The following is a 27317-nucleotide window of genomic DNA, read 5'->3' as shown; positions in this document are numbered from 1 at the left end:
AAAAATAAAAAAAAAAGCTACAGCAAAAAAAAGATATGGCTTCTTGGGACTAATTCCTTAAAACAAAATGATTCATAGCCAGCAGCTGGTCTGCAATGTTTTTCTGGTATAAGAATAAGAAAAGCAAAAGCCTCTTAAAGCGGAGTTTGCCTGTGACTAGCTTGAGTTCCCCCCATTAGTGAATGGGATAGAGGTGGAGGTCCCGTGAGGCTAGTGTTTGTTTGGAAAATGACCCACGTCTGCCAACCTCTAAATGAGTCCCTATGTCATTATGTATACAACTTTAATATCAGCCTTAACTTTTCCCGTTGTCTTCTGCCTAAGAACTAAGCCTGGGCGGTAAACTCTGCTCCGCTCGCGGAGTTTGTAGAGTTTTCCGCACTCCGTGTTATGCAGAGCTCGCGGAGTGGAGTTTTTCTCCTTGCTCGCGTTCGTCAACGTCATGTTGGCGAGCGCGAGCGAGGAACATCCACCTCCCTGCGAGATTTTTCCTCTTTCACAAACGTTAACATCAAGTTCACGAGGGTGAAAAATAAACCTCCCGGCGAGATTTCTCAAAGCGGGGGGTCAGGTTTCTCATTGCAAGTGGTGCGTATGCTTGCAACCGCTCGCGTTGAGAAACTGCCCGTTCGCGTTGAGAAAGCTGCCGCTCAAGTAAAAATCTACTCAAGTGGCAGCTTGCGCTGTGCATGGTGCCATTCGCGATGATTGCATGGTGCGGACAAGCATCCAGCACTGAAAATAACAGCGAACAGCATTTTTCTATCGCACTCCGCCACTTGCGGAGCTCCGCAAACTCCGCCCAGGGTTACTAAGAGCCTACTCGGAACCTATTTCTGTCCCATACCTAAACCTAATATTAAACTTTACCCTAGTCCTTGCCATATCCTTAAGCCTAACCAAAACCTTACCATAAGTGTAAATCTTACATACAGGGCCTGTCGGACTTTAGGAGAGCTATTAAAACGTATCTCTTTCCATCACAATAGTTTCCGCCGTTGGTTCCTTATCGGTGTCCCTCGCTGTGGCTTTCAGGATGGATCTCTGTGAGTGAAAGCGCCGGGATGCCCCTTTGCTGGGGCAGCTAAGCGCTGTACAAGCACAGTTAACATAACATAACATAACACCCTACCTGAATCCCTAAGATTGTTCCTGTCCCCAAGTATAACATTACCAATGCCAATAAGCCTGTTGCATACCTTCAACTTAACCTAAACACTTACATTATCACTAATCTTGAACAGTGACTCTAGCCTTCCCCTTCACTTAACCCAAATTCTTTAGGCCAAATTTTAATCCTATTTGGTGCAGATGCCTATGTGCTTTGACATTGTACAAGAAGGCAGTATTGTGGTAGGTGCAAATGTCTATGTAAATTTAACACTGTATTGAGTTTGCTCCCCGCTGAAGTACTGCAGCAATGCTGACTGGCTGCTCAAGTGGGTTGGATTGGAGGAAAACCAGTGACTTATAGCTAGAACAGTATCAACCAAACTACACTGCATGGTCCTTTCAAACTCCAACCCACCACACGTGACTGTGCCCAATAACGTTGAACAACAGCAATGCTAAAGTTTTCAGAATTAGTACAGGATCCCACTTCATTTCACAAAGTCAGACAGCTAACAGAATGATTGGTTAATGGGCATGAACACTAAAATAACATTCTGCCCAAGAATATAGCTCTATCTGTTACTCATCCAATAGGATGCCCTAGTGTGCCAATGACTTGCCCCTCTCTGTGTAAAGCCCTTTCAATCGATCTAACCAGATCTGCCAAACAACTAAGCCTGCCAGTCCCCAGCAGCCACATAGCAAGGGATGGGGTAGACGTACCTCATATACCGCTAGACAGGAACTTTCAGGTGTTGCCACAGAATTGCTCTTGGCTGACCCTGAATGCCGCGGGGTCTTCATGCTCTTCATCTCACTGACGCTCCTCCCACCGAGACTGGTTCGGCTCTCGTTGCTGCTCAGTTTCTGCAACAAAAAAGTTGAGACTAGTTTATTCCAAGGAAGGTCAGTATATAGGGTTTGGCCTAGTGTATTTCAAGGAAGTGCCATAGGTCAGGTTCAGACTGCCTTATTCTAGGTAATGGCAATAGGTAGGGTTCAAACTAGTTTATTTAAAGGAAAACTAATAGGTATGCTTCAAATTAGTTTATTCTGAGGGCAATAGGTAGGATTCAGTATAGTTTATTCCAGGGAAGGGCAATAGGGAGGTACAGACTGGATTATTTTAAGCAAGGACGATAGGTAGAGCTCAGACTAGTTCATTCAAAGGATGGGCAATAGGAAGGTATTCCAAACAAGGGCAATAGATAGGGTTCATATGGCCTACCGCCACTATACTGCTGCCATTACATTGCACAGCAATTATTTTAAATCCACTACATCAACCTAAGTGCTACACTCAATCGTATAATAAATCACAAAAGACAGATTTCAACAATAATAGTACGCTTATTATGATGATGTAGGGACAGGTGATGTACTGGATGCCGTATAATTGTAGGCTGATATTACTGACCTCCATAAGGTGCCAATTAACTGCACACAGTGATTTATTGCAAGAGAGGCATTATATAAGATTCAAATTGTTTTATTCCAACAAAGGGCAATCTTTAGACCTCATTGTGTTTTATTCTAAGTCAAGGTAATAGGTAGGGTTCTGATTAGTTTAATTAAAGGATGAGCAAGTGATATGGCTCAAAGTGCTTTATTCTAAGGAAGCAAAAGAAACACAATTGATGGACGGAATGCAGAACAAATCAAAACATTCACCCCCAGTCAAGAGATCTGGGTTAAATCCATCATTCTTTTGCCCACCATGCCACCCCAGTTTAGACCTGGCCATATGCAAATCAGTCTTGACCCTGTGCCTCATGGGAACAGTCCAGCCCGAACTGCAAAGCCAGGTCCTCCCTGGAAGGGAAACAAGTATCCTAGGACCAGTTTTGGGGTTTCACCCCTCTTCAGCCAGGATAGCTTGATTCCAGAGGCACAGTGACCCACGTCTGGGCATACCTGGCGCACTTAGGGTGAGAAAGCAAAAGACACACAATGGCATTTCGGGCTGGACTGCTCCCATTGGGCGCAGGGTCGAGATTGATTTACATATGGCTGGGTCAAATTGGAATGGCAAGGTGAGCAAAAAAAACATGGATTTTAGTGCAGATCTCTGTACTGGGGTGAGTGTATGACATTGTTTTGCATTTTGTCCATCAATTGTTCTATTTGCATTTGTCACCCCGAGCGGGACGGGTATGCTCAGACATGAGTCCCGTGCTCTCCATGCCGCTGGAGTCAAGCTATCGTGGCTGATGAGGGCTGAAAGCCCGAAACCGGTCCAAGGATACTTGTTTCCAGTCCCGGGAGGACCGGGCCTGGCAGTTAGGGCTGGACTGTTCCCATTGGGAGCAGGGTCAAGACTGATTTGCATATGGCTGGGTCCAAACTGGAATGGCATGGTGAGCAAAACAATTATGGATTTAGGCCCAGGTCTCTGTACTGGGGTGAATGTATGACATTGTTCTTCATTCTGTCCTTCAATTGTTCTTTTTGCATTTGCCACCCCGAGTGTGACGGGTATGCTCAGACGTAAGTCCTGTGCTCTCCATGCCGCTGGAGTCAAGCTATCTTGGCTGATGAGGGCTGAAAGCCCGAAACTGGTCCTAGGATGCTTGTTTCCAGTCCAGAGAGGATCTGGCCTGGCAGTTCAAGCCGGACTGTTCCCATTCGGCGCAGGGTCAAGACTGATTTGCATATGGCTGGGTCCAAACTGGAATGGCATGGTGAGCAAAGAAACGATGGATTTAGGCCCAGCTCTCTGTACTGGGGGGATGTATGACATTGTTCTTCATTCTGTCCATCAATTGTTCTTTTTGCATTTGCCACCCCGAGTGTGACGGGTATGCTCAGACATGAGTCCCCTGCTCTCCATGTCGCTGGAGTCAAGCTATCCTGGCTGATGAGGGCTGAACATTCTAAACCGGTCCTAGGATGCTTGTTTCTAGTCCAGGGAGGACCTGGCCTGGCAGTTCCGGCTGGACTGTTCCCATTGGTGCATGGTCAAGACTGAGCTGCACATGGCTGCGTCCAAACTGGAATGGCATGGTGAGCAAAAAAAAGATGGATTTCGGTCCAGATCTCTGTACCGGGGTGAATGTATGACATTGTTCTGCATTCTGTCCATCAATTGTTCTTTTTGCATTTATCACCCCGAGTGGGACGGGTATGCTCAGACATGAGTCCCGTGCTCTCCATGCCGCTGAAGTCAAGCTATCCTGGCTGATGAGGGCTGAAAGCCAGAAACCGGTCCTAGGATGCTTGTTTCCAGTCCAGGGAGGACCTGGCCTGGCAGTTCGGGCTGATTGCATATGGCTGGGTCAAAACTGGAATGGCATGGTGAGCAAAAAAACAAATGATTTAGGCCCAGATCTCTGTACTGGGGTGAATGTATGACATTGTTCTGCATTCTGTCCATCAATTGTTGTTTTTGCATTATTCTAAGGAAGGCAACATTTAGGGTTCCAACTGATACAGGAAGAAAGCAGTTGTGTTTTATTCCAATTGAGGACAATAGGTAGGAATCAGAATTATTTATCCCAAGGAATGGCAATTTTCAAGGAGTATACTCCTTTAGCCAGAGGAAGGGCAATGGATAGGGTTCTAGTGCTGGAAGTCCAGAGGCGTCTACTTAAGACAAAGCAGGCCAATGTTGGAAGACATCAGCTTCTCTACTAATAACCTCTCTCCTTCATGCTGACATTAACTCTAGCTGACAATCATGGAGGGCTGAACACCTCCTCAAACATCACCTGGAAGATCCTTAGGAGTCCAAAAACTGCTTTACAAACCCACAGAGGTGAGGGTGACAAGGAATGACGCAGTCTTCAGTTTTGCATGAAGCTTGCTCTTTTGCATCGCACACCCACCCTAGACACAGCGCCATGAAACCAACCAGAGTATGTGCGCTTTATAAAATCCTTATAACATAACATAACAATGAGAGCCCAGCAGAGCCCCACAGTGAATGAGGTATGATTGTACAGCAGCCCCTACAGTGGTGTGAGCACAGCGGACAACACAGCCCGTGGGAAGAGGCTATAGATTGTATCATAGCATCTCAATACCCTGCTGCCTCTACGGTCCCTTCTGGGGAGAGTGGGTGGGGTGCAGGAGAGACAAACTGTCCTTTGCATTGGGTCCTCACAGACCTGGCTCAGCAGTTGCTCACCTTTTTGCTGGTTTGAGTGTTGATAAATGCCAAATCTTCCATGGTGAGAAGTATTTTGTTAGGCCCCTTCATCATATTTGCATGTTGGACTCGACGCCTAAAAGAGAGAGGGCATGGGGAGAAATAAGGAGTTGCAACAGAAAATGGAAAACTGTGAAAGGCAAAAGAAAGAGCAGCAGAGGTGACAAAAGAAATGCATGTTCCAGCATCAGATACAAGCTTTGACTAGACCGCGAGTCTATCCCCATTCAAACCATACAGGTATTTTAAAAGTAAAGATAAAATATGGAAAAGTATAATGACAACATTTATATGAAGAAAAGTGACCAGGACATTTTTTTTTATTTTGAGTTATAATGAAGAGAATCCATTAGGCATTGCAGGAGTATATTTTCCAAATTAATTATGTATGCTTTTTTTGAGGTGAGAGTTATCAGGATGTTGAGATTTGTTTAAAGGTTATGCTAGCTGTAGGGCTTACGGTTACAGTTATGGTTAAGGTTAGGATTGCGGTTGTGCTTACTGTAAGAGTTTAACAGATAGAGGTGGCAGACATTTTCTGGACCCTGATAATCAGTATAAAGAGGTAATTGTAAATGCACCTTCCAATGTTACGGTTCCCCCATGATCACCTCTTCCTAATGTATTTTTCCAGAATGTGTCTCCTTTTCTCCTTCTTTTCTCATGCCTCAGTATTATATTGATCACTGAAGCCAGACTGCTGGTCACAGAACAAGCTGTAGGATTCTGTGCATTCTGGAGATCCTTCAGACCTCTCTTTTGGATGGGCAACACATGCTTTTTAAGCTTGCACTAGCTGACTAGAGCCCTGCTGTCCATCACCATGCTGGACAACACCATTTGCTTCAGATGGCCAGGTACTGAAGTTTGGAGCACTGATGATATCTGGAGCCTCAGGATGTATCGTGGCCAGGTACACTCCAAGCAGTGGGCGGTCCACTAGAATATTCAAAGTCTTCATTTTTCAGTGATGTAGGAGTTGAGCAGTTGGAGTTGGACATGGAGTGAGGGGAAGAGGCATTAAAGTGGGGAACCGAGGAGGTATTGTGTGCTTGATGGTTGTAACACAGATTTTGGACATGTTCGATTTGAAGAACAGAAGGCACTTGCAGTGCTCTTCCGAAGTGATAGGGGCATTTTTCAGATTCTACTGGATATTTCTCATAATATTTTGAAAACCTCTTTTGTTTACATTTTTGCCAGTATGCTCAGCATATAATTTTTGGTTTTCTCACATCACAGCTCTACAAGATATCCTTATCTGCATTTTGAACTGTGCTTTGCCTGCCCCAGATTTGTTTCTGTGACTGACAATTCCAGGTGGGCAACTGTAGAAAAGAAAACGACAAATATGAACATTGCCGGCTCCATCTTGTTTAGTGAGGGCCTTTGCTTGCGCGTAAGCAGCAACCATTTTAGACATCGCGGCCATTTCATACTCTGCTGGTCACCTGTGAGTCACCCCGACCTCGCTATCATCCCCCCGCGCTCTGACCAAGGCTGAACACATGTATCAGGGTCGTAGAACCTTGTCAGCATGACAATGCCCCAGAGTCACTTCCCTGCACCTGGCCACTCAATCCAGTCCCAGGCACTAACCAACCCCTGTGGACATAGTTTATTACCCGCACACAGCAGGGCTTGTTTCACCAACAAAGTTGCCTGATCTAATCAAAGACACGAACCCTTAGATCTGACCGATCCCACGTACTTTTAGATCCTGTCGGAATGTCCAGCTGCGAGATAGCGATGATCTGTTAGATCTGGGTGGAGGGACGATTGCTGCTGGGTTTGTGTGGGAACTAGCTTGAGGCGGGGATTCCAAGGATGTTAGACCATGTAATAAACTGACGAAAAAGCATATAAAAGGCCATGCCACAGAGATGCAGTTAGAGCACCTCCTGACGATAGCCCCGGTGTCTGATGTGATGTGTTTCTCCTCTAGAGAAATAAACCTGTTCTTCGCCTTCCAGTTACCAGCGCCTGCCTCGTTATTTTGATTGCTAAATCTTAAGGTGAATTAGAGGTGGTTTGCACCAAGCGGCATCGAAAGTCTTGGGTGTCTCGCTGCTTTTCATCAATTGGCGTACCAACGTCGGGCCCATGAGCGACACGTGGGTCCGGTGAGAGAGGTCCTAACGACGGAGTGAACATCTAAACGATTGGAGTGCACCTGCCTGAAAGAGACCCTCGTCTGGCTGCCGATCAACTGAACTTCACCGGTTCCGAACGGACCTCTCGCGAGTGACCTGCGGTCCAGACTGGGACCTTACAGGAACGCCGCATTTTTTGGGGTGAGAGGACAAACGGGCGCTGGAAGGGAACAACGAAAAAACTGTCCATAACGGTCCAGGTAAGGTCGTGATATACGACAAAACTGATTGTCTGATTGTATTGAAATTGTTTGCTCGAATACTAGTATTCCGCTTTTTGAAGTTATTGGTAGTAATTGAGACATTACCTGCTTGCAAACAACATAGAATAGGAATATTCCCTCTTTGCAGGCAGCAAAGGACAGGTAGTGCGGACCTTTGTCCACGACCTATTGAGATTTTTTTTTGTTGACCGCTTGTACGTCTTGCCTGTCTTCTCAAAATTGTTTGATTGTTTTGGACCGGGCCGTTTATTAGGGGTCAGTCATCCGGCACCGCCGGAAGGCACCCCTAATAAGGAAATGCATGTGAAATATGGATTAGCCACCGTAAAGTATAGCAAACAATGGCATAAACACACTAAGAAAGATCGGGAAAATCAGTGGCCACTGACGTGATCTTTTGACCCCGATAAAATAGAAATGCTAGGAATAGCCCTTCGCAGAAAAAGAACTACGCCAGCCATGCTTGACAGATATGGTTTGTGGCAAAAAGAAGCCACACAACGAAAGAAAAGAAACAAAGCTAGACTAGATAAAGAGATACGAAAAGCAGCTCACCAAGCTTGTAAAAAGTTAGAAGAAGACATAAAAGAAAGAGAAACTGATAGAAAAGTACAAGAATCAAAGATTTTAGGCCAATGTCCTGTTAGAAGGCCCTCGACTCTTTACCCTGAGTTACCAGCTAAACTGAGAGTAGATGATGATTTTTTATTAGGTCCCCCGATCATCTACCTGCCACCTCCTTATGCCCCCACTCATCCTGAAGTACAACGTCAGGAATCCCAAAATGTAGTCGAAGGCCGCACCATTGCCTTGACTCTCATGGCCTCAGCAGCAACAGAGTCTCCTGTGCCTAGTGCCTCATCAAAAGGCTCGTCAGTAGAAGCTGAATCAAAAGAGAAAGGGTTATCGAGGATCCCACGATTAAGTAAAGACGAACGAGCAAGTATCGATAAAATAGTTAAAACGCTCATAGATAGGAAAGAGACCGAAGAGTATATAACCGACATGTGCAACTCCTATGTCGAAAACCACAAGCGACACTTCATTGTTTGCCTCTGTTATCACACACTCATTGCTTACGAGGAAAAGTACAAAGATGTAGGGCCCGAACGACTAATGGCTCTTTATAGAAAGGTAGATACGGGAGATGAAAATGACTGATGTACCGGAACTCTTCCTGTACACACTAGAGGTATTCCGTCATCTCATCGAACAAGAACGAGTAGTTAAGGATAAGACATCTACAATGACAGGGCCCCTGATAGAAAAAACAGATACCATGATGCCAATAAAAGAAGCTGCCCCTTATTAGGTCCCCCCTAGAGGACAAGGGACCAATGATGACATAAACCACCAGGATGCTAAAGGAAGGGTGGTCTACAATTGGTTGTACCAGCCATGGGACAGACAAGACATCCTAACATTCCGTATATCTTTACCGGATATACGTAAGAATCCCACTGCATTTTATACAGAGTTAGTGACCGCTCTAGGATCAACCATTATGACACTTGCCGATATCGATTTGTTCTTTGGGCTATGTCTGCCAGCGGATGTGTGGAAACAAATTAGGAAAGTAGACCACACAGAGCTGCTCGGCGATACCTGGTAGCAACTCGGTGTTTTAGATAAACAGCGAAACCCCGGACAGAAACCAGTAAAAGCCATATTAGACCTTCCCGACAAAATAGTATAGAAAGTCAAAACTATGATCCCGGAGAAAAAGATCAACTGTTCCATTGTAACTGCATGCCGCCAGAAACCACAAGAGGACGTCTCGGAGTATTTCTCCAGATTTGAAACAGTGTTCTCCGATTACAGCGGACAAGACATGTCCACCGCAACCGGACACCACTTGTTTGTCCAAAATTATGTTAAGGGACTGCTACCAGAAGTATCACAAAAACTGCAGACCGGCGAAAGCAGCTGGGCAGCCTCTAAACCAGCGGCCATCCTCCAGATGGCCCAGTACTATGAACACCAGAAGAATGAGATTGATAGAGCCACGGAAAGGAAGAAGAAAGACTTGAAAGAAAGGGTAATGATAGCGCAGCTTCAAGGAGTGAATACAGGAAGGGAGCAATATAAGGGAGCATACCAACAGAATACCCCTAGGGCGCAACCGCCTAGAAGTAATTCATCTACGCCATATACAGGACGACAAGACTTAGGACTGGATCAGTGTGCGTTTTGTAAGCAGTACAGACACTGGAAATCCCAATGCCCAATTCTGCTAGGAATCGGTAGGGGCAGAGGGGCGAGGGAGATAGCAAATGAACAGAGAGGAAGAGGATGTGGGAGAGGGTACGCAAGTGAAGCTAGCGAAGGAAGGCCAGGAAGAGTGAACGCATTTGACCGCCCTAGACAGAACCAGTGTCAACAGACAGATTACGACAACATGTATGACTTTGCATAGGACAGCCAGGAGCAAGGGAGGGATCCAGTCGAGCTCTATATTGACCAACAAGGCCCTTATGTTACCGCAAAGGTCCTGGGCACAGAGTCGCCATTTTTGGTAGACACAGGAGCAACACGTAGTGCGCTATCCAAATGACTGATTCCAAGGGCACCCTTGTCTGGCTCACATATAACCTCAATAGGATTTGACGGTACGCCCTCCACCAAACCTTTGTCCAGACCGATACCCTTCAAACCTGAAACCAATGTTATCGACACTACGTTCCTTCTCTCTTCCAACACCCCGGATGCCATTATGGGTCTCGATCTACTGAAGCATTTCCGTGCGACTATCAGATGTTCGCCAGACGGAGTACGAGTCATCTTATATGACAATCACCAACACCCAAGAGATAATCCATCCCAACACATGTATCCCATTTCTGAGACAGACATATCCCTACTAGAAACGTTACCCTCGCATCTGTGGGCTAGGGCTGATTCAGACGTAGGACGAATGATGATTGACCCAGTACACGTGACAATACGACAAAGCGCAACCTTACCGAAAATAGTAGTACAAGATATCGCCAGAGGGCGAGAAAGCCTTGACCAAAATCATACAGTCACTAGTAGAGGCAGGAGTGGTAGAAGAGGTAGTGAGCAATGTTTGTAATAGTCCTATTTTACCGATTATAAAGAGACAGGGAGAGGGAGATGGAAAAGCTTACCGCTTCATCATCGACCTGCGGGAGATAAACAAAATAGTAGTACCACAGTACCCAGTAGTTTCTGACATCACCACCATCCTGACCCTAATTCCGTCAACTGCTACCACTTTCACCGTTATCGATCTCAAGAATGCCTTCTTCTCCATACCCATTCACCAAGACAGTCGCTATCTTTTCGGATTCACTCTAAGATCCCGCTCATATAAATTTTGTCGAGCACCCCAGGGGTACACCGAGAGCCCAAGCATCTATAGCCAGGTGCTCAAAAGACAGTTAGATGCCGTTCAATTACCAGACGGGGTGGTGTTGATACAGTATGTAGACAATATCCTTCTAGCAGCAGACACCACTCCACTAGCCGTCACAGCCACCATCCAACTCCTACACTTCCTTGCAGAAAATGGCCACAAAGTTTCTTGAAAGAAATTGCAGTTCTGCAAACCACAGGTAACATATTTAGGTCACCTCTTATCGAAAGAATAATAAATAATAATAATAATCCACATTTGTAAAGCGCACAATCACCCGTAAAGGTCTCTAGGCGCTGGGGGCCGTCGGGAAGATTAAGCAAGCTATTGCCCAGAGTCACATGGTGCTGGGCTAATCTGCTGCCGGAGCCGGGGATCGAACCGTGATCCCCAGATTCCGGAGTCAGTCGCCCTGGCCGCGGCGCCCACCTCTCTCCAAGAAGGGAGGAAACTCACACCCGACAGGATCCAGGCAATTCTAGACACTCCTGTTCCCAAGAATCAGAAGCAAGTACGCTCTTTGATAGGCCTCACCTCATTCTGCCGACAGTGGTTACCGAACTTTGGCCTCATTGTCAAACCCCTTCTCTCCCTCCTAGCCAAAGATACCCCCTCACCTTTCCCCTGGACACCCGAATGCCAGTCAGCATTCAAAGAATTGCGAGAAGCCCTTTGTTCGGCACCTGTTCTAGGAACCCCAGACTACTCCAAACCATTCTTCCTCTACACACATGAAAGGGAGGGATGTGCATTGTCCGTCTTAGCGCAATCAATTGGTCACAAACATCGCCCTTGTGCATATTTCTCTGCCACCCTCGACCCAGTAGCTAGAGCGTTGCCAGCGTGTTTGCGCGCTGTGGCAGCTGCAGCAGTATCCATACGCCAGAGCAAAGGAATAGTGCTCTCCAATCCAATCACTGTGTTAGTACCCCATGCAGTCGACACGCTACTGAACCAGACCAAAACCCAACACTTGACTAGCGCACGACTGACAGGTTACGAGTTGACTCTGCTAGCACCACACATCACCCTGAAGCGATGCACCACTCTCAATCCAGCCACATTGTTACCTCTACCCGAAACCGACCCTGGTGTGACTCCCCTGCACGACTGTGTAACCCTCACTGACAAACAGACAAAGAGTAGAGTAGATCTCCAAGACACTGCCTTTCCAGAGCCAGATTGGGAACAATGGGTAGACGGCTCGTGCATCAAACTTCCCGATAGCACCACCTCAGCGGCATATGCCGTCACCACAGCCCGAACCATCCTAGAGACAGCCCGCATTGCCCAATGATCCGCCCAAGCAGCAAAGCTCATTGCCCGCACACGAGCATGTATTTTAGCAGCTTGTACGTCAGTAAACATATACACCGACAGCCAGTACGCCTTCGGGGTGGTTCACCATTTTGGGCTCCTGTGGAGAGAAAGAGGGTTCCTGACTTAACACGGCACACCCATCCTACATGGAGATCTAGTCTCCGCATTGACAAAAGCAGTCCTCCTCCCCAAGCAGCTAGCAGTGATTAAATGCCAGGCACATAAGAAAGTGACCAACTTCATTGGACAAGGAAACGCATTAGCCGACATTACTGACTGAACCACAGCCCGGGACAGAACCACGACATGAATGTACGTGACCAGGTCACAAGCAGAACAATGGACTGATGCTGGAACAACTGTTAGGGACATACAAACGACAGGCACACAGGACGAACTGACTGAATGGGCTCGGGTGGGACTGAAAGACGAGGAAGGCTGTTGGAGGACAAAAGACACATTTACCAGCACACTTAGGGTCTGCCCCATGACCGAACTGATCACCAGAGTATGGCATAACAACAAGATAGCAGAATCAGCCAAACGCCTAGTACAGCAATACATAGTATGCCTGCAACACAACCCAGGGAAAGGAACGGTAGTACCGCGGGGAGGGTTTGGAGTCCCTGATCACCCCTTCGAAGTCCTCCAGATGGATTACATGTAGCCAGAGAGGTGCCATGGCCTAAAATACGTTCTAGTGATCGTGTATGCCTTTAGCAAATGGGTGGGGGCCTACCCCACCTGTGACAACACCGCCTTAGCTACTGCGAAGGTATTACTGAAAGAGTTCTTCCCCCGATATGGCCTTTGTAGAATTTTATGGAGCGACAATGGCCCCCACTTCGTAGCAGAAGTTATACAGAACATACTGAAAGGGTTGGGGGTAAAGCAAAAGTTCTATGCCATTTTCCACCCCCAATCAGCGGGCCTGGTAGAGAGACAGAACGCCAGGCTAAAGCTGAATCTATCAAAAATATTCGCCACAACTGGGTTGAAATGGCCCGACGCCCTCCCACTGACATTGCAGTCAATGCGCTCCACCCCATCAAACACCGACTGACCCCTTACGAAGTAGTCTTCGGCAGGCCTATGAACATTTGGGCGGCACCAAAGCCAACCTTCATTAATGATGTCCCGGACATACTAATGGCCGACTTTTTGTACAAATTAACGAACGAACTAACACTTATCCACCAACAGGTGCAGCAAGCCATACCAGACGTATCCAGGGGCCCAGGACACGATATCAAGCCTGGGGTCTTCGTGCTGACACGAAATTTTCAGAGATCGAAGAGTCTGGAACCCAGGTGGACGGGCCCTTGGCAAGTCTTGATCACCACCCTGACTGCCATGCGAGTGGAAGGACAAAGAAACTGGCTTCATGCGCACCACTGTAGGAAGATATCTCCGACACTGACGGCCCCCGAAGAAGTGAACAGTCAGGAAGAGCTCCTGACAAAAGACCGACCAGCCCTGAGTTGCTACCCACAGACAGAGACACTTGAACTGGCAGAGTTTCCCGACCCCACGGTACCATCCAAGAAAGGGTACAATTTGAGATCGACGAAAGGAGAGTGCTCCGACAAGCAGGCCACTAACTGAGTAAAAAGTCTCAGAACGGTAGCTAACACTACAAATGCTACAAGGAGAAACGCTATACGAAAGTATTTGGTCCTGCCAGTCATCGAGCCTCTTGAAGGTGATGGAAGAACCCAGACGACCAAAGAACCACTGCGTCGACTCTAAACTTGCCAAATTGCTCAATACAAAGACAATAACCCTCGTGGCAGTATCTCTCACCTGCCCCTTGCTGATGGTCACAGTCTGGATCATTGAAGAGAGTGCTCCCGCTTACAGGACAATGTCACCCACCATGCAACCCACCACCAAGAAAGAACACTATCTGGTGGTGTCACTGTCACCACACCTCCGAAAACGACGCAAAGAATTCTGGAATAATTCTTTCATACAATTATTGCACCAGCACAATCTTGCCGCAAATGCCACCAACTGTTGGATCTGTGGGTTGCTACCTCATGCCACTGAACATTCCATTCCTTTCATCCCTTCACCCTTTTCTGTTCATGGATCTTGCCTCGCCTGGTTAATGCTCCTGCAAGAGAGCTACAAAGACAATGCCACATCCGATGGGACAATCATACAATTTTACAATGAGTTCTGGCTGAACAAAACAGGAAGAACAACCGCTCCCTTCTGCCATCTGACTTCGAATGCAACCTTTCCAATGAACATTCCCGCCAAAGAACGAGTTGAAATGCAAGTGTACAACAACCCAGCCAGAACTACCTTTTCCTATCTAAAGAAACGAACTGCCGCAACTCTGACAGTGGCCCTATCTGTGGTGAACGTCTCAGGCCTTGTCTGCATCGAATGCCATGAGACTAAGATCGTGGGACACAGCTCTTGTCGAATAACGAAGACTCTGAACACTGCCGACCCCTCTTCATTTGTTGTATCACCCAACATGTACTTCATCTGTGGTACCAAAGCCTACACCTGGCTCCCAAAAGGCTGGGGGGCACGTGCTACATCGCTTTTGTTCTGCCTCCAACCTACACAGCACCTGCAGACCAGCACAGAGAAAGGCGCTCCGAAGACACTGAACAAGCAGACTCTGCCCCAGCACAGTTCCTCGATGCAGCAAGGCCATGGGACTAAGATCGTGGGTCACCGCTCTTGTCAAATAATGAAGACTCTGAACACTGCCGACCCCTCTTCATTTGTTGTATCACCCAACATGTACTTCATCTGTGGTACCAAAGCCTACACCTGGCTCCCAAAAGGCTGGGGGGGCACGTGCTACATCGCTTTTGTTCTGCCTCCAACCTACACAGCACCTGCAGACCACCACAGAGAAAGGCGCTCCGAAGACACTGAACAAGCAGACTCTGCCCCAGCACAGTTCCTCGATGCAGCAAAAGGACTCATCCCACTATGGGGTCCGATGGCAAACAGTCGAGCCATCCGGCACCTAACTCAAGCAGTTGAAACAGCCTTGAACGTCACTGCTGGCATCCTCACCAACAACACAGCTGAGCTTCAGGCGGTCCGCCTGGTGGCTTTACAGAACTGCATTGTTCTAGATGTGGTACTAGCGGATCGTGGAGGAGCATGCCGCATCATCGGAGCCAGTTGCTGTACTTACGTCCCTGACAACTCAGCCTCTGTTTTCAAGGTAATTGAACACCTCCACAGGCTGGCGTCAGAAATCCATCAGGAGTCAGAGACTTGGACACTTGGAAGCTGGTTTTGGGGCATTTTGAAAGAATGGGGCTGGAAAATAATGAAGATCCTCTTGGTTCCAATATTAATATTATGTGGTTGTTGTTTGGGGATACATTGTATACCACTTATGTGTCCCAGTTGCCTGAACTCCTTGTACCCTAATACTATGGACACCGAGCTCACGAAGATGAGAGTAATAAACGATAGAGAGATACAGGACATTATGGATATTGAGATAGACTAGCAAGCTGGCTGGACTATGTTCAAAGGGAGGACTGTAGAAAATAAAACGACAAATATGAACATTGCCGACGCCATCTTGCTTAGTGAGGGCCTTTGCTTGCGCGTAAGGAGCAACCATTTTAGACATCGCAGCCATTTCATACTCTGCTGGTCACCTGTGAGTCACCCGACCTCGCTATCATCTCCTCACGCTCTGACCTAGCCTGAACACATGTACCAGGGTCGTAAAACCTTGTCAGAATGACAATGCCCCGGAGTCACTTCCCTGCACCTGGCCACTCAATCCGGTCCCAGGTACTAACCAACCCCTGTGGTGATAGTTTATTACCCACACACGGCAGGGCTTGTTTCACCAACAAAGGGGCCTGATCTAATCAAAGACACGAACCCTTAGATCTGACCGATCCCACGTACTTTTAGATCCTGTCGGAATGTCCAGCTGCGAGATAGCGATCATCTGTTAGATCTGGGTGGAGGGACGATTGCTGCTGTGTTTGTGTTGGAACTAGCTTGAGGCGGGGATTCCAAGGATGTTTGACCATGTAATAAACTGACGAAAAAGCATATAAAAGGCCATGCCACAGAGATGCTGTTAGTGCACCTCCTGACGATAGCCCCGGTGTCTGATATGATGTGTTTCTCCTCTAGAGAAATAAACCTGTTCTTCGCCTTCCAGTTCCCAGCGCCTGCCTCGTTATTTTGATCGCTAAATCTTAAGGTGAATTAGAGGTGGTTTGCACCAAGCGGCATCGAAAGTCTTGGGAGTCTCGCTGCTTTTCATCAATACCTATCTACGTAAATTTTCCCTTTTTCTTTTCCATTGCTTTGATGACAGATTTGAAATTCCACCACTGGAGGAGAGGGACTGTGAAGCCTCCTGGTAATACAAAGGATGTTTAGTTGGCGTTTAGATAAAATATGAGAGAACAAATATTGTGTGGACAAAATATTGTGTCAAGAATAATTAGAACACACATATAATAATGGCAAGTTTCTAGGGGTAAGCAAAGATTTACTATACTTAACCCCACATATATATATACCTTGGTGATATATATACATACATCTTCATGGAACACAGATGTGGAGTTAAGAATAATAAATCTATTTTTATCCTTTTGCTATTGCCTTCACAATATTTTGGTCCTTGATATTTGTGACACAATATTGTGATATTTTTTCAGCAATATTTCTGTCAGACACCGGTGTAGTCGGTGATCAAGTGGCACCCTTAAAGGGGTGTATCCCACTGACTGAAGTGTGACACAGAATCAGGTGAGGCTGATAATCGTGATGGATGCATGGGTTGGCCAATTCTTGTCTCTCGGTCACGATGTCCTTCAGCCAGAACCCTCACATTGGAGAACCTCGCTAATGAAAGATAGGAGGCTTCTTGAGTCATCGTAAAGCAAACCCGTAAGGCGGGAAAGGGTCACTAAAGTTGTGATAAAGGTTGGGACAAGTTCCTGATACAGGAACGGGGTACATGAAGGTTGCAACCAATTTCTTTGCATCACAAATGTGTTAGCCTATTAGCATGCATTTGCAAAGAAACTACAGTGAGTCATCTCATTACTGCTTTCAGGGGTGTACTGCATGAGCAAAGTGTGTTGGATATTACCTCAAACTGCCCTGTTAGATATAATGTAGCAGTGATGCATTCTTAATCACTATAAAGTGCAGAAGTTAGGATAAACCAAAATAATAAGGCATTCTATATTGAAGAAAAAATAAGAAACCGTAGAGAATTTTTTAAATATTTACTACTCATTCTGACTACCATCGGCCCAGCTCTACAAACAGATAAGACTGATGTGACTCCCCAATACAAGACTATCCACACCACCCACCCCCGATAACGTCCATAGTTCCATCTACCTCTTGTCGTGCTGTTCATGTATTCCTTGTCCACGCCCTCTTGCCATGCAACCCCCATGTCCACACCATCACTCCTCCATGCCATGTCCATGTGATCGCTTGTTACCTCAAGCTCTTGTCCATGCCAAATGTTATCCACACTGCCCCGGTCCAACCCGTTCGTAGTCTAGGCAATCCTACTTCAGTGCGGCCGATTGTCCACACCAACACCACCCCTTTCCACACAGTCTCTGATTGTCCATTGGTCTTTCTGTCCAGAGTCCACATTGTACTATGGAGAGCACTGTAGATGATAAGACTCTGCTATGTTCACACCTCGCCTTAAAACCATTATCTGTTTCACACCCTGACCCTCAACAGATAAATGTGTTCATTCATTCGTTCACGCATTAATTGATGCATTCATGGACTTGTTGCAAAGCTCTACTTACCTGATGTAAAATGCCAGACCCATGCCACTAACCATCAGCGCGATGATTAACAAGAATACAAGCATCACAGCCACAGGGTCCACACCTGGAGAAGAGAGAGTGGAAGATGGAGAAGTACAAATTGTGTATTCGCACATGGGTAGGAAAGAATATTGAAAGCATACACATGCGTTCTGTGTATTTACATGTGGACAGGCTAGAGTATGAGCAGACATACATTCTCTGTGTCTTCACACTTGGACAGGAGTGAGTATTACAAGACATACACGTTCTGTGTATTTATGCACGGACAGGCTATAGTATGAGCAGACATACATCTCTGTGTCTTCACATTTGGACAGGAGTGAGAATTACAAGACATTCCTGTTCTTTGTATTTACACTTGGACAGGAGTGAGTATTACAAGGCATACATGTTCTGCGCATTTACACTTGGACAATAGCGAGTATTACAAGATATACATGTTCTGTGAATTTCACATGGACCGGCTAGACTATGAGCAGACATACATTCTCTGTGTCTTCACACTTGGACAGGAGTGAGTATTACAAGACATACATGTTCTGTGTATTTACACTTGGCCAGGAGCAAGTATTATAAGACATACACGTTCTGTCTATTTACACGCGGACAGGCTTGAGTATGAGCAGACATACATTCTCTGTGTCTTCACACTTGGACAGGATCAAGTACTACAAGACATATACATTCTGTTGTATCTATAACCAGACCGTGAAGAGTATTTGACCCAGAGTTGCAAGGTCTGTGTATTAACTTCTGGGACAGGAGAGAATATTTGAGTTGAGAAATGCCACAGATGAGCATTAATAAATGGACATGAAAGAGTATTAGAGGTCACTAGGCAGGATCTGAGTATTTACTCCTGCATAAGGCAACACAATAGAGTTGAGATATACAAGCTCAGGGTATTAACACCAGAAGAGGAAAAATGATTGCCCAGGTGTGAACACACAGAGGCTTTACACCTCCCTCTAATGTTCTCTTCCGTCTTTGAGTGAAAATACTGACAGTGTATGTCAATTCATACCCTATCCTGTCCAGCTGTGACTACTCCTAATACTCTTTCGGATCCAGTTATGAATACACAAAGCTTTAATTAGTGTATTCACAACTGGACTCGAAAGAGTATTAGGAGTAGTCTCTGCTGGATAGGACAGATTGCTAGAATGAAACATGCAAGCTTTGTGTATTCACACCTGGACAGGTCAGTGTTAGAAGGGAACATATAAGCTTTGCGTATTCACACCTGGACAGGACAGTGTTAGAAGGGAACATATAAGCTTTGCGTATTCACACCTGGACAGGACAGTGTTAGAAGGGAAAATATAAGCTTTGCGTATTCACACCTGGACAGGACAGTGTTAGAAGGGAACATATAAGCTTTGTGTTTTCACAGCTGGACATGACAGTGAAGAAGGAAATATGTAAGCTCTGTATGTTCACTAATGGACAAGACAGATTGTTAGAAGGAAACATACAAGCTTTGTACATTCACAACTGGACTGGTCAGAATGTGAGAAATAAAGATATAAGTACTGTACATTTACACCTGGACAGGAAATAGTGATTGAAGGAAACATGCATGCTTTGTCTATTGGCAGCTGGACAGGGCAGAAGGTTTGAAAGAAAGGTAAACGCTATGTACATTTACACCTAGACAAGGCAGAGTGTTAGAAGGAAGCATGCAAGCTTTTTGAATTCACAGCTGAACAGGCCAGTGTTAGAAGTAAATACACAAGCTTTGTAAGGAAAGGAAATATACAAGCTTTGTATGTTCACATCTGGATAGGACAACATTAGAAGGAAACATGAAAGACCTGTGCACTAATGCCTGGGCAGGACAGGGTGTTCGAAAGAAACAGAAAAGCTCTGTGCATTTTCACCTGGACAGGACAGAAAGGTAGAAGGAAACATACAAGGTCTATGCATTTACACCTGGACAAGACAGAGGGGTAGAAGGAAACATACATGGTCTATGCATTAACACCTGGACAAGACAGAGTATTAGAAGGAAACATGCAAGCTTTGTCTATTTATAGTTGACAGGACAATATGTTAAGGGAAACATACAAGCTGTGTATTCACAGTTGTTCAGGACAAAGTGTTAGAATGGAAACGTACACGTTCTGTGCATTAGCCCTTTGCCAGAGAGTGTGTTAGGAGGATACATACGCGTAGATTGCATTCACACCTGGATATGACAGAGTGTTAGAAGGAAACATACAAGTTCTGTGCATTACCGCCTAAACAGGGCAAAGTGTTAGAAGGAAACATACAAGCTTCATGTATTCACAGCTAGACATGGGTGCATTAAAATGTAACACAAAATGTCTGTGTCTTAGCACCTGGACAGGACAAAGTGTTAGAAGGAAACATGCAAGCTTTGCGTATTGACAGCTCGACAGGACAGAGTGTTAGAAAGAAACATAAAATCTCCATACATTTACACCTGAAAAGGACAGAGTGTTAGACAAAAGCATGCAAGATCTATGCACTAATACCTGGACAGGACACAGGGCCAGATGTACGATGATTGCATTTTGCGACTCGCAAATTGCGCTGTTTTGCGATTTGCAATTTGTGAGTCGCAAAATTCAATGTACAACAGTGGGTAAATAGTCAAAATATCGAGTTTTTAATTTCGACTAGACATAATATCGAGTAAAAAATATAGAATAGACATAATATTGACTAGACATAATATAGACTACAAAAATATCGACTAGAAAAATTTAATATCGAATAGAATAGCAATAATATCAAATCAAAAATATAGAATGGACATAATATCGACTAGACAGAATATAGACAACAAAAATATCGAATTTAAGGTAAGTTATTATTAATGTTTAATTTTTGCGTAATATAATTCTGTAGCGGGTTGTGGGTTTATAGGGGAATAGGGTGGGAAGTAATTTAATTATAATTAATTAAATATGTTATTTTATTTATTGGTATTTATTTAGAATTAATTGTTAAATAATTATTAATTGGTAATTAATTAAAATATAATTGGTAATTAATTGTAATTGATTAATTGATAAATATTTTATTTTTAGTAATTTATTTACTGTAGCGGGTTGTGGGTTTATAGAGGAATAGGGTGGGAAGTAATTTATTTATAATTAATTAAATATGTTATTTTATTTATTGGTATTTACTTATAATTATTTGTTAATTAATTATAAATTGGCAATTAATTAAAATATAATTGGTAATTAATTTTAATTGATTAATTGATGAATATTTTATTTTTAGTAATTTATTTTCTGTAGCGGGTTGTGGGTTTATAGGGGAATAAGGTGGGAAGTAATTTAATTATAATTAATTAAATATGTTATTTAATTTATTGGTATTTATTTAGAATTATTTGTTAATTAATTATAAATTGGTAATTAATTAAAATATAATTGGTAAATAAATTTAATTGATTAAATGATAAATATGTTAATTTTAGTAATTTATTTTCTGTAGTGGGTTGTGTGTTTATAGGGGAATAGCTTGGGAAGTAATTTAATTGTAAGTAATTACATTTTTGTAAAAAATGTATTGAGTTTATTTTTTTAAATATTTTTAAATTGTAAATTAATGTATTGTTAATAGGTAAATAATTAGTATTAGTAGGTAATTTTTATTAAATAATTTTTATTTGTATTTTTAATTGATTATTTAATATATTTTATACAATTGTAAAATATTTTAAATAATTTGTAATTGGTATTACTATTTATGTTATTTATATTTATATATGAAGTATTTACTTTCCCTACTATTGCACTCACTGGAGTTGGAATAGTAATTTTTACCCCTACGGTATCCAACACTTTCCCTACTGTTGCACTCACTGAAGTTGGAATAGTAATTTTAACCCCTACGCTATCCAACGCTTTCCCTACTGTTGCACTCACTGGAGTGGGAATAGTAATTTTTATCCCTACGCTCTCTAACGCTTTCTCTACTGTTGCACTCTTCGGAGTAGGAATAGTATTTTTTACCCCTACGCTATCCAATGCTTTCCCTACTGTTGCACTCACTGGAGTGGGAATAGTAATTTTTACCCCTACACTATCCAACGCTTTGCCTACTGTTGCAGTCTCTGGAGTGGGAATAGTAATTTTTACCCCTATGCTATCCAACGCTTTCGCTACTGTTGCACTCTCTGGAGTGGGAATAGTAATTTTTACCCCTACGCTATCTAACGCTTTCCCTACTGTTGCACTCGCTGGAGTGGGAATAGTAATTTTTACCCCTACGCTATCCAACACTTTCCCTACTGTTGCACTCCCTGGAGTGAGAATAGTAATTTTTACCTCTACGCTATCCAACGCTTTCCCTACCATTGCTCTCTCTGGAGTGGTAATAGTAATTTTTACCCTCCCACTATCCAACGCTTGCTCTACTGGTGCACTCTCTGGAGTTGGAATAGTAATTTTTACCCCTACGCTATCCAACGCTTTCCCTACTGTTCCACTCTCTGGAGTTGGAATAGTAATTTTTACCCCTACGGTATCCAACGGTTTCTCTACTGTTGCACTCTCTGGAGTTGGAATAGTAATTTTTACCCCTAAGCTATCCAACACTTGCTCTACTGTTGCACTCTCTGGAGTTGGAATAGTAATTTTTACCCCTACGCTATCCAACACTTTCCCTACTGCTGCACTCTCTGGAGTGGGAATAGTAATTTTTACCCCTACGCTATCCAACGCTTTCCCTACTGTTGCACTCTCTGGGAGTGAGAATAGTAATTTTTACCTCTACGCTATCCAACGTTTTCCCTACCATTGCTCTCTCGTGAGTGGTAATAGTAATTTTTATCCTCCCACTATCCAACACTTGCTCTTCTGTTGCACTCTCTGGAGTTGGAATAGTAATTTTTACCCCTACGCTATCCAACGCTTTCCCTACTGTTCCACTCTCTGGAGTTGGAATAGTAATTTTTACCCCTACGGTATCCAACAGTTTCTCTACTGTTGCCCTCTCTGGAGTTGGAATAGTAATTTTTACCCCTACGCTATCCAACACTTTTCCTACTGTTGCACACTCTGGAGTTGGAATAGTAATTTTAACCCCTACGCTATCCAACGCTTTCCCTACTGTTGCACTCACTGGAGTGGGAATAGTAATTTTTATCCCTATGCTATCCAACGCTTTCTCTACTGTTGCACTCTCTGGAGTAGGAATAGTAATTTTTACCCCTACGCTATCCAACGCTTTCCCTACTGTTGCTCTCTCTGGAGTGGGAATAGTAATTTTTACCCCTACGCTATCCAATGTTTTCCCTACTGTTGCGCTCTCTGGAGTTGGAATAGTAATTTTTACCTCTACGCTATCCAATGCTTTCCCTACTGTTGCACTCACTGGAGTCGTTATAGTAAATTTAAACCTCTCGCTATCCTACGGTAAAAATATTGTATATGTTTTGTTACTGATGACAACATCCTTGTGACAAAGTGGCAGACCTCCTATCAGCATAAAATAACCTTTGACACACACATTCAAAAATAGAAACTAACATTTTATTAAAAAAGGAGAAACCAATACCAATTACAACAACTTATTAGGTAATTCCAACATCTACATACACATCCACTCATTCACCAACAGTTCTATATAGTCACTCATGCATGTACTTACTCATCATATGTACTCATACACCTATACATCCTGTTACACACTAATACTCATCCATATAGTTACTCACACACAAATTCACACATGCAAATAAACTATCAAAAAAACATTTACTTGATTATACTGCTATATACACACCACTACACATACTTCTACAGAAACGGAAACATATTTACTCTCTTAAACAATCAATTATAAAAACACATACTCACTAACCCACCCATACACACAATCATCCACCCATACAGTCTTGCACACATGCTGTCTTCAAAATACATACAAATAGTGAGTCACTCATTCATGCATCTGTGCTCTAAGTAATATCCCCCACCGAACCATACAGACAATGATACTGATACTCAAAAAAACAACTAAGAACCCATATACACACTCATGTAGCTACTCACCAACCCATGCAGCCACTTATACACAAAGTGAGACACAGATACAGATATTTAAATATTTAAACATTACTAGCTAATATATGTATTCACTAAGATACATTTAATAAGTCAGCTAACCAATCAATTTTACACAAAAAAACATCCATTTAGACATTTATTTACCCATTTATTCTTCCATCAACCTTTAGATATACATATATAAAAAATATTTATTTTTCAGAACGATACACATTCACTGGATGATGTCATCAGTGATGTCATTTGAGATGCCATCAGTGATGTCATGAGTAATGTCACTGACCATGTCATGAGTGATGTAATATGTGACGTCATCAGCAGTGCATTGCACGCGCAAGTTATAGTGAGTCCAACTAACTATAACGTGGGAATTTCAATGGTTTTATGCGAGTAAAATTTCCACTTAACTATAACTGGTGTGAAACCTATGGTTTTTTCAGTGAATTTAATAGGTTTTTTAAATGCTAATTCCTAACTATAACTGGTGTGAAACCTATGGTTTTTTCAGTGAATATATATATATATATATATATATATGTATGTATGTATGTATATATATATATATATATATATATATATATATATATATATATATATATATATATATAAAATTTCTATGGCAAAATGAAACCCCTCATTTTGTTCCTTTTCAAATTAAATGTATTAAGTGTTACCACTTTATTCCAATCAAGATGACTTCAGGTGTGCCATACTTTTGTCATAAGTAAGACTGTTAGCGTTCTAGTTGTTCTTTAGAACACTCTGGGACATTCTGTCATTGGGCTATAGTTGGGCTACATCTGGCTGATATTTGGGCTACATTTGTTTTTTTTGTCTCTGGTGGCCATCTTTGGGCTACATTGGGCTACATTGGGCTACATTTGGGCTCTAACATATATATAGCCCAATGTAGCCCAATATATATTTTTTCAAAGTTAATTTTGGTAAAAACCACTGGAGCATATATCTTGAGAGATAGCAAAGGCACATCGGAGTACCAGTCCCTACGATTTTGCCAAGTTTGGTGGAAATCCATTCAGCCGTTCGGGCTAAAAGTGAGTCCAACCGCCCTATGGAAATTAACATGGGGAAAACACGTTTTGGGACCCCCCTTTTATCTCGGCCCCCGCTTGACGGATCCCCCGGAAACTTTCAGGGAAGGAGTGGAGCTCAGCGAGGCAAAGTTAAGGAAAATTACAGGCAGATCCCTCATTCGGCGCCAAAGTTATTCCCAATAGAATGTTGCAGATTTCCTATGGAAAACGATCCTAACTATAACTACCTACTGGCGACCGCCAGTAGGTAATATATATATATATATATATATATATATATATATATATATATATATATATATATATATATATATATTCACTGAAAAAACCATAGGTTACTGATACTAAAACAAACATCTAATAACCCATATACATACACATGTAGCTACTCACCAACCCATGCAGCCACTTATACAGAAAGTGAAACACTAATCCTTATATTTAAATATTTAAACATTACTCACTAATATATGTATTGCCTAAGATACACTTAATAAGCCAGTTAACCAATCAATTTAAAAAAAAAAAACATCTAAACACTTATTTAAACATGTATTCTTCCATCAACTTTTACATATACATATATAACACATATTTATTTCTCGGAAAGACACACATTCACTGGATGGTGTCATCAGTGATGTCATGAGTGATGTCACTGCCCATGTCATGAGTGATGTAACATGTGATGTCATCAGCAGTGCATTGCACGCGCAAGTTATAGTGAGTACAACTAACTATAACGTGGGAATTTCAATGGTTTTATGCGAGTAAAATTTCCAGCTAACTATAACTGGTGTGAAACCTATGATTTTTTCAGTGAATTTAATAGGTTTTTTAAATGCTAATTCCTAACTATAACTGGTGTGAAACCTATGGTTTTTTCAGTGAATTTCAATGGTTTTTTAATAGCAAATCTCTATAGGTATGAAAAGTAATATTTTTATAACGAATTTTATATTGTATAATTATGTAATAGTTGTTGTTTTTTTTTTTTTTGCCCCTGATGCGCTCACCGGTAAGCGCAGTGCTTCGGCGCGCCCCGGGGCGCATACCAGTGAACGTCCCCTTAGCGCTATTCCCGCGAACGAAAACAACATCGTGACGTATCGCGTAGCCGCGTGATGCGTCATATGACGCACTACGTAAGCGCACCCGGAAGCACCCGAGCGCATACGATCGCGCAACGTAAGCGCCGCCGGGCGCGCCCCGGGGCACGCACCGGGGCGCGTAGCGTAAGCGTGTCGGGTCATGTGACCTGAAAATAACACTTTTGATTGGTTCAGAACACTTTTGGTTTCCAAATGATGAGAAAGCCCAGGTCATGAGACCTGAAAATAACACTTTTGATTGATTCACAACAGTTTTGTTTTCCAAATGATGAAAGACCCCACCTTTTTTCCTCATTTTGACTTTGTTGTTTGAGTGAAGAAGACCTGCATTCATTCTGTGAGAAATGGCTTCACTAGTAGCAGCTGCAGGTGCATCTGCACCACCACCACCTCCACCACCACCACAAGGACCACCACAAGACTACATTGGTGGTCAAGAAGAAGAGGAGCACGAAGAGGAGGAGGAGGAGAGGGACTTTCTGCCTGAGGACAATCCCCCATACAGACCCAAGGAACATTTTATTTGGAACTTTTACAAGATACCAAGGGGTGCAAAAAAGGTGAATGCAGCTAAGGTGACTTGCCTCATCTGTGGCCAACAACTGTCAAGAGGGAACCCAAAGAAAAAGTATTCTTTTGGGAACCACACTATGATTCGACATATGCAGAGGAAGCACCCGAACAATTATTCGGCAGCAGAGGTCAGGGAACTGACCAAGAACCCTCCCTATCCTTTTTCTTCAAGCGCCTCCAATCAACCCACTCTATCAGATGCAGAGGCTAGGGAGATGGTCCCTAATGTACTAACCAAGTTTGCAAATTTTAAATTTGTTTGCAAATTTTGCAACAAAACAATTTCATATGGTGAGCAAAGCATCACTTTACCCAATCGAGCTGCAGACAACCATCACTGCAGCAAGCAACTTTAATTTTTTTCCTATT

General features: G+C 43.5%; 1 protein-coding gene across 1 annotated transcript in view; it reads right to left on the bottom strand.

Annotated features, from left to right (window-relative positions):
• Window positions 1-27317, bottom strand: part of GUCY2D (guanylate cyclase 2D, retinal) — a 345795-nt gene that overhangs the window by 213058 nt on the left and 105420 nt on the right. Inside the window, exons 4-6 of the mRNA XM_078668830.1 lie at window positions 18135-18219; window positions 5240-5336; window positions 1837-1980 (exon numbers count right to left, since the gene is read on the bottom strand). Of these exons, the coding sequence (XP_078524956.1) occupies window positions 1837-1980; window positions 5240-5336; window positions 18135-18219 (326 nt within the window). The remainder of the gene's footprint in view (window positions 1-1836; window positions 1981-5239; window positions 5337-18134; window positions 18220-27317) is intronic.

Source organism: Lissotriton helveticus, chromosome 12 (genome assembly GCF_964261635.1).
Source record: "Lissotriton helveticus chromosome 12, aLisHel1.1, whole genome shotgun sequence".
Taxonomy (NCBI): domain Eukaryota; kingdom Metazoa; phylum Chordata; class Amphibia; order Caudata; family Salamandridae; genus Lissotriton; species Lissotriton helveticus.
The sequence above is the reverse complement of the archived record's forward strand: the minus strand, read 5'-3'. Positions and strand labels throughout refer to the sequence as shown.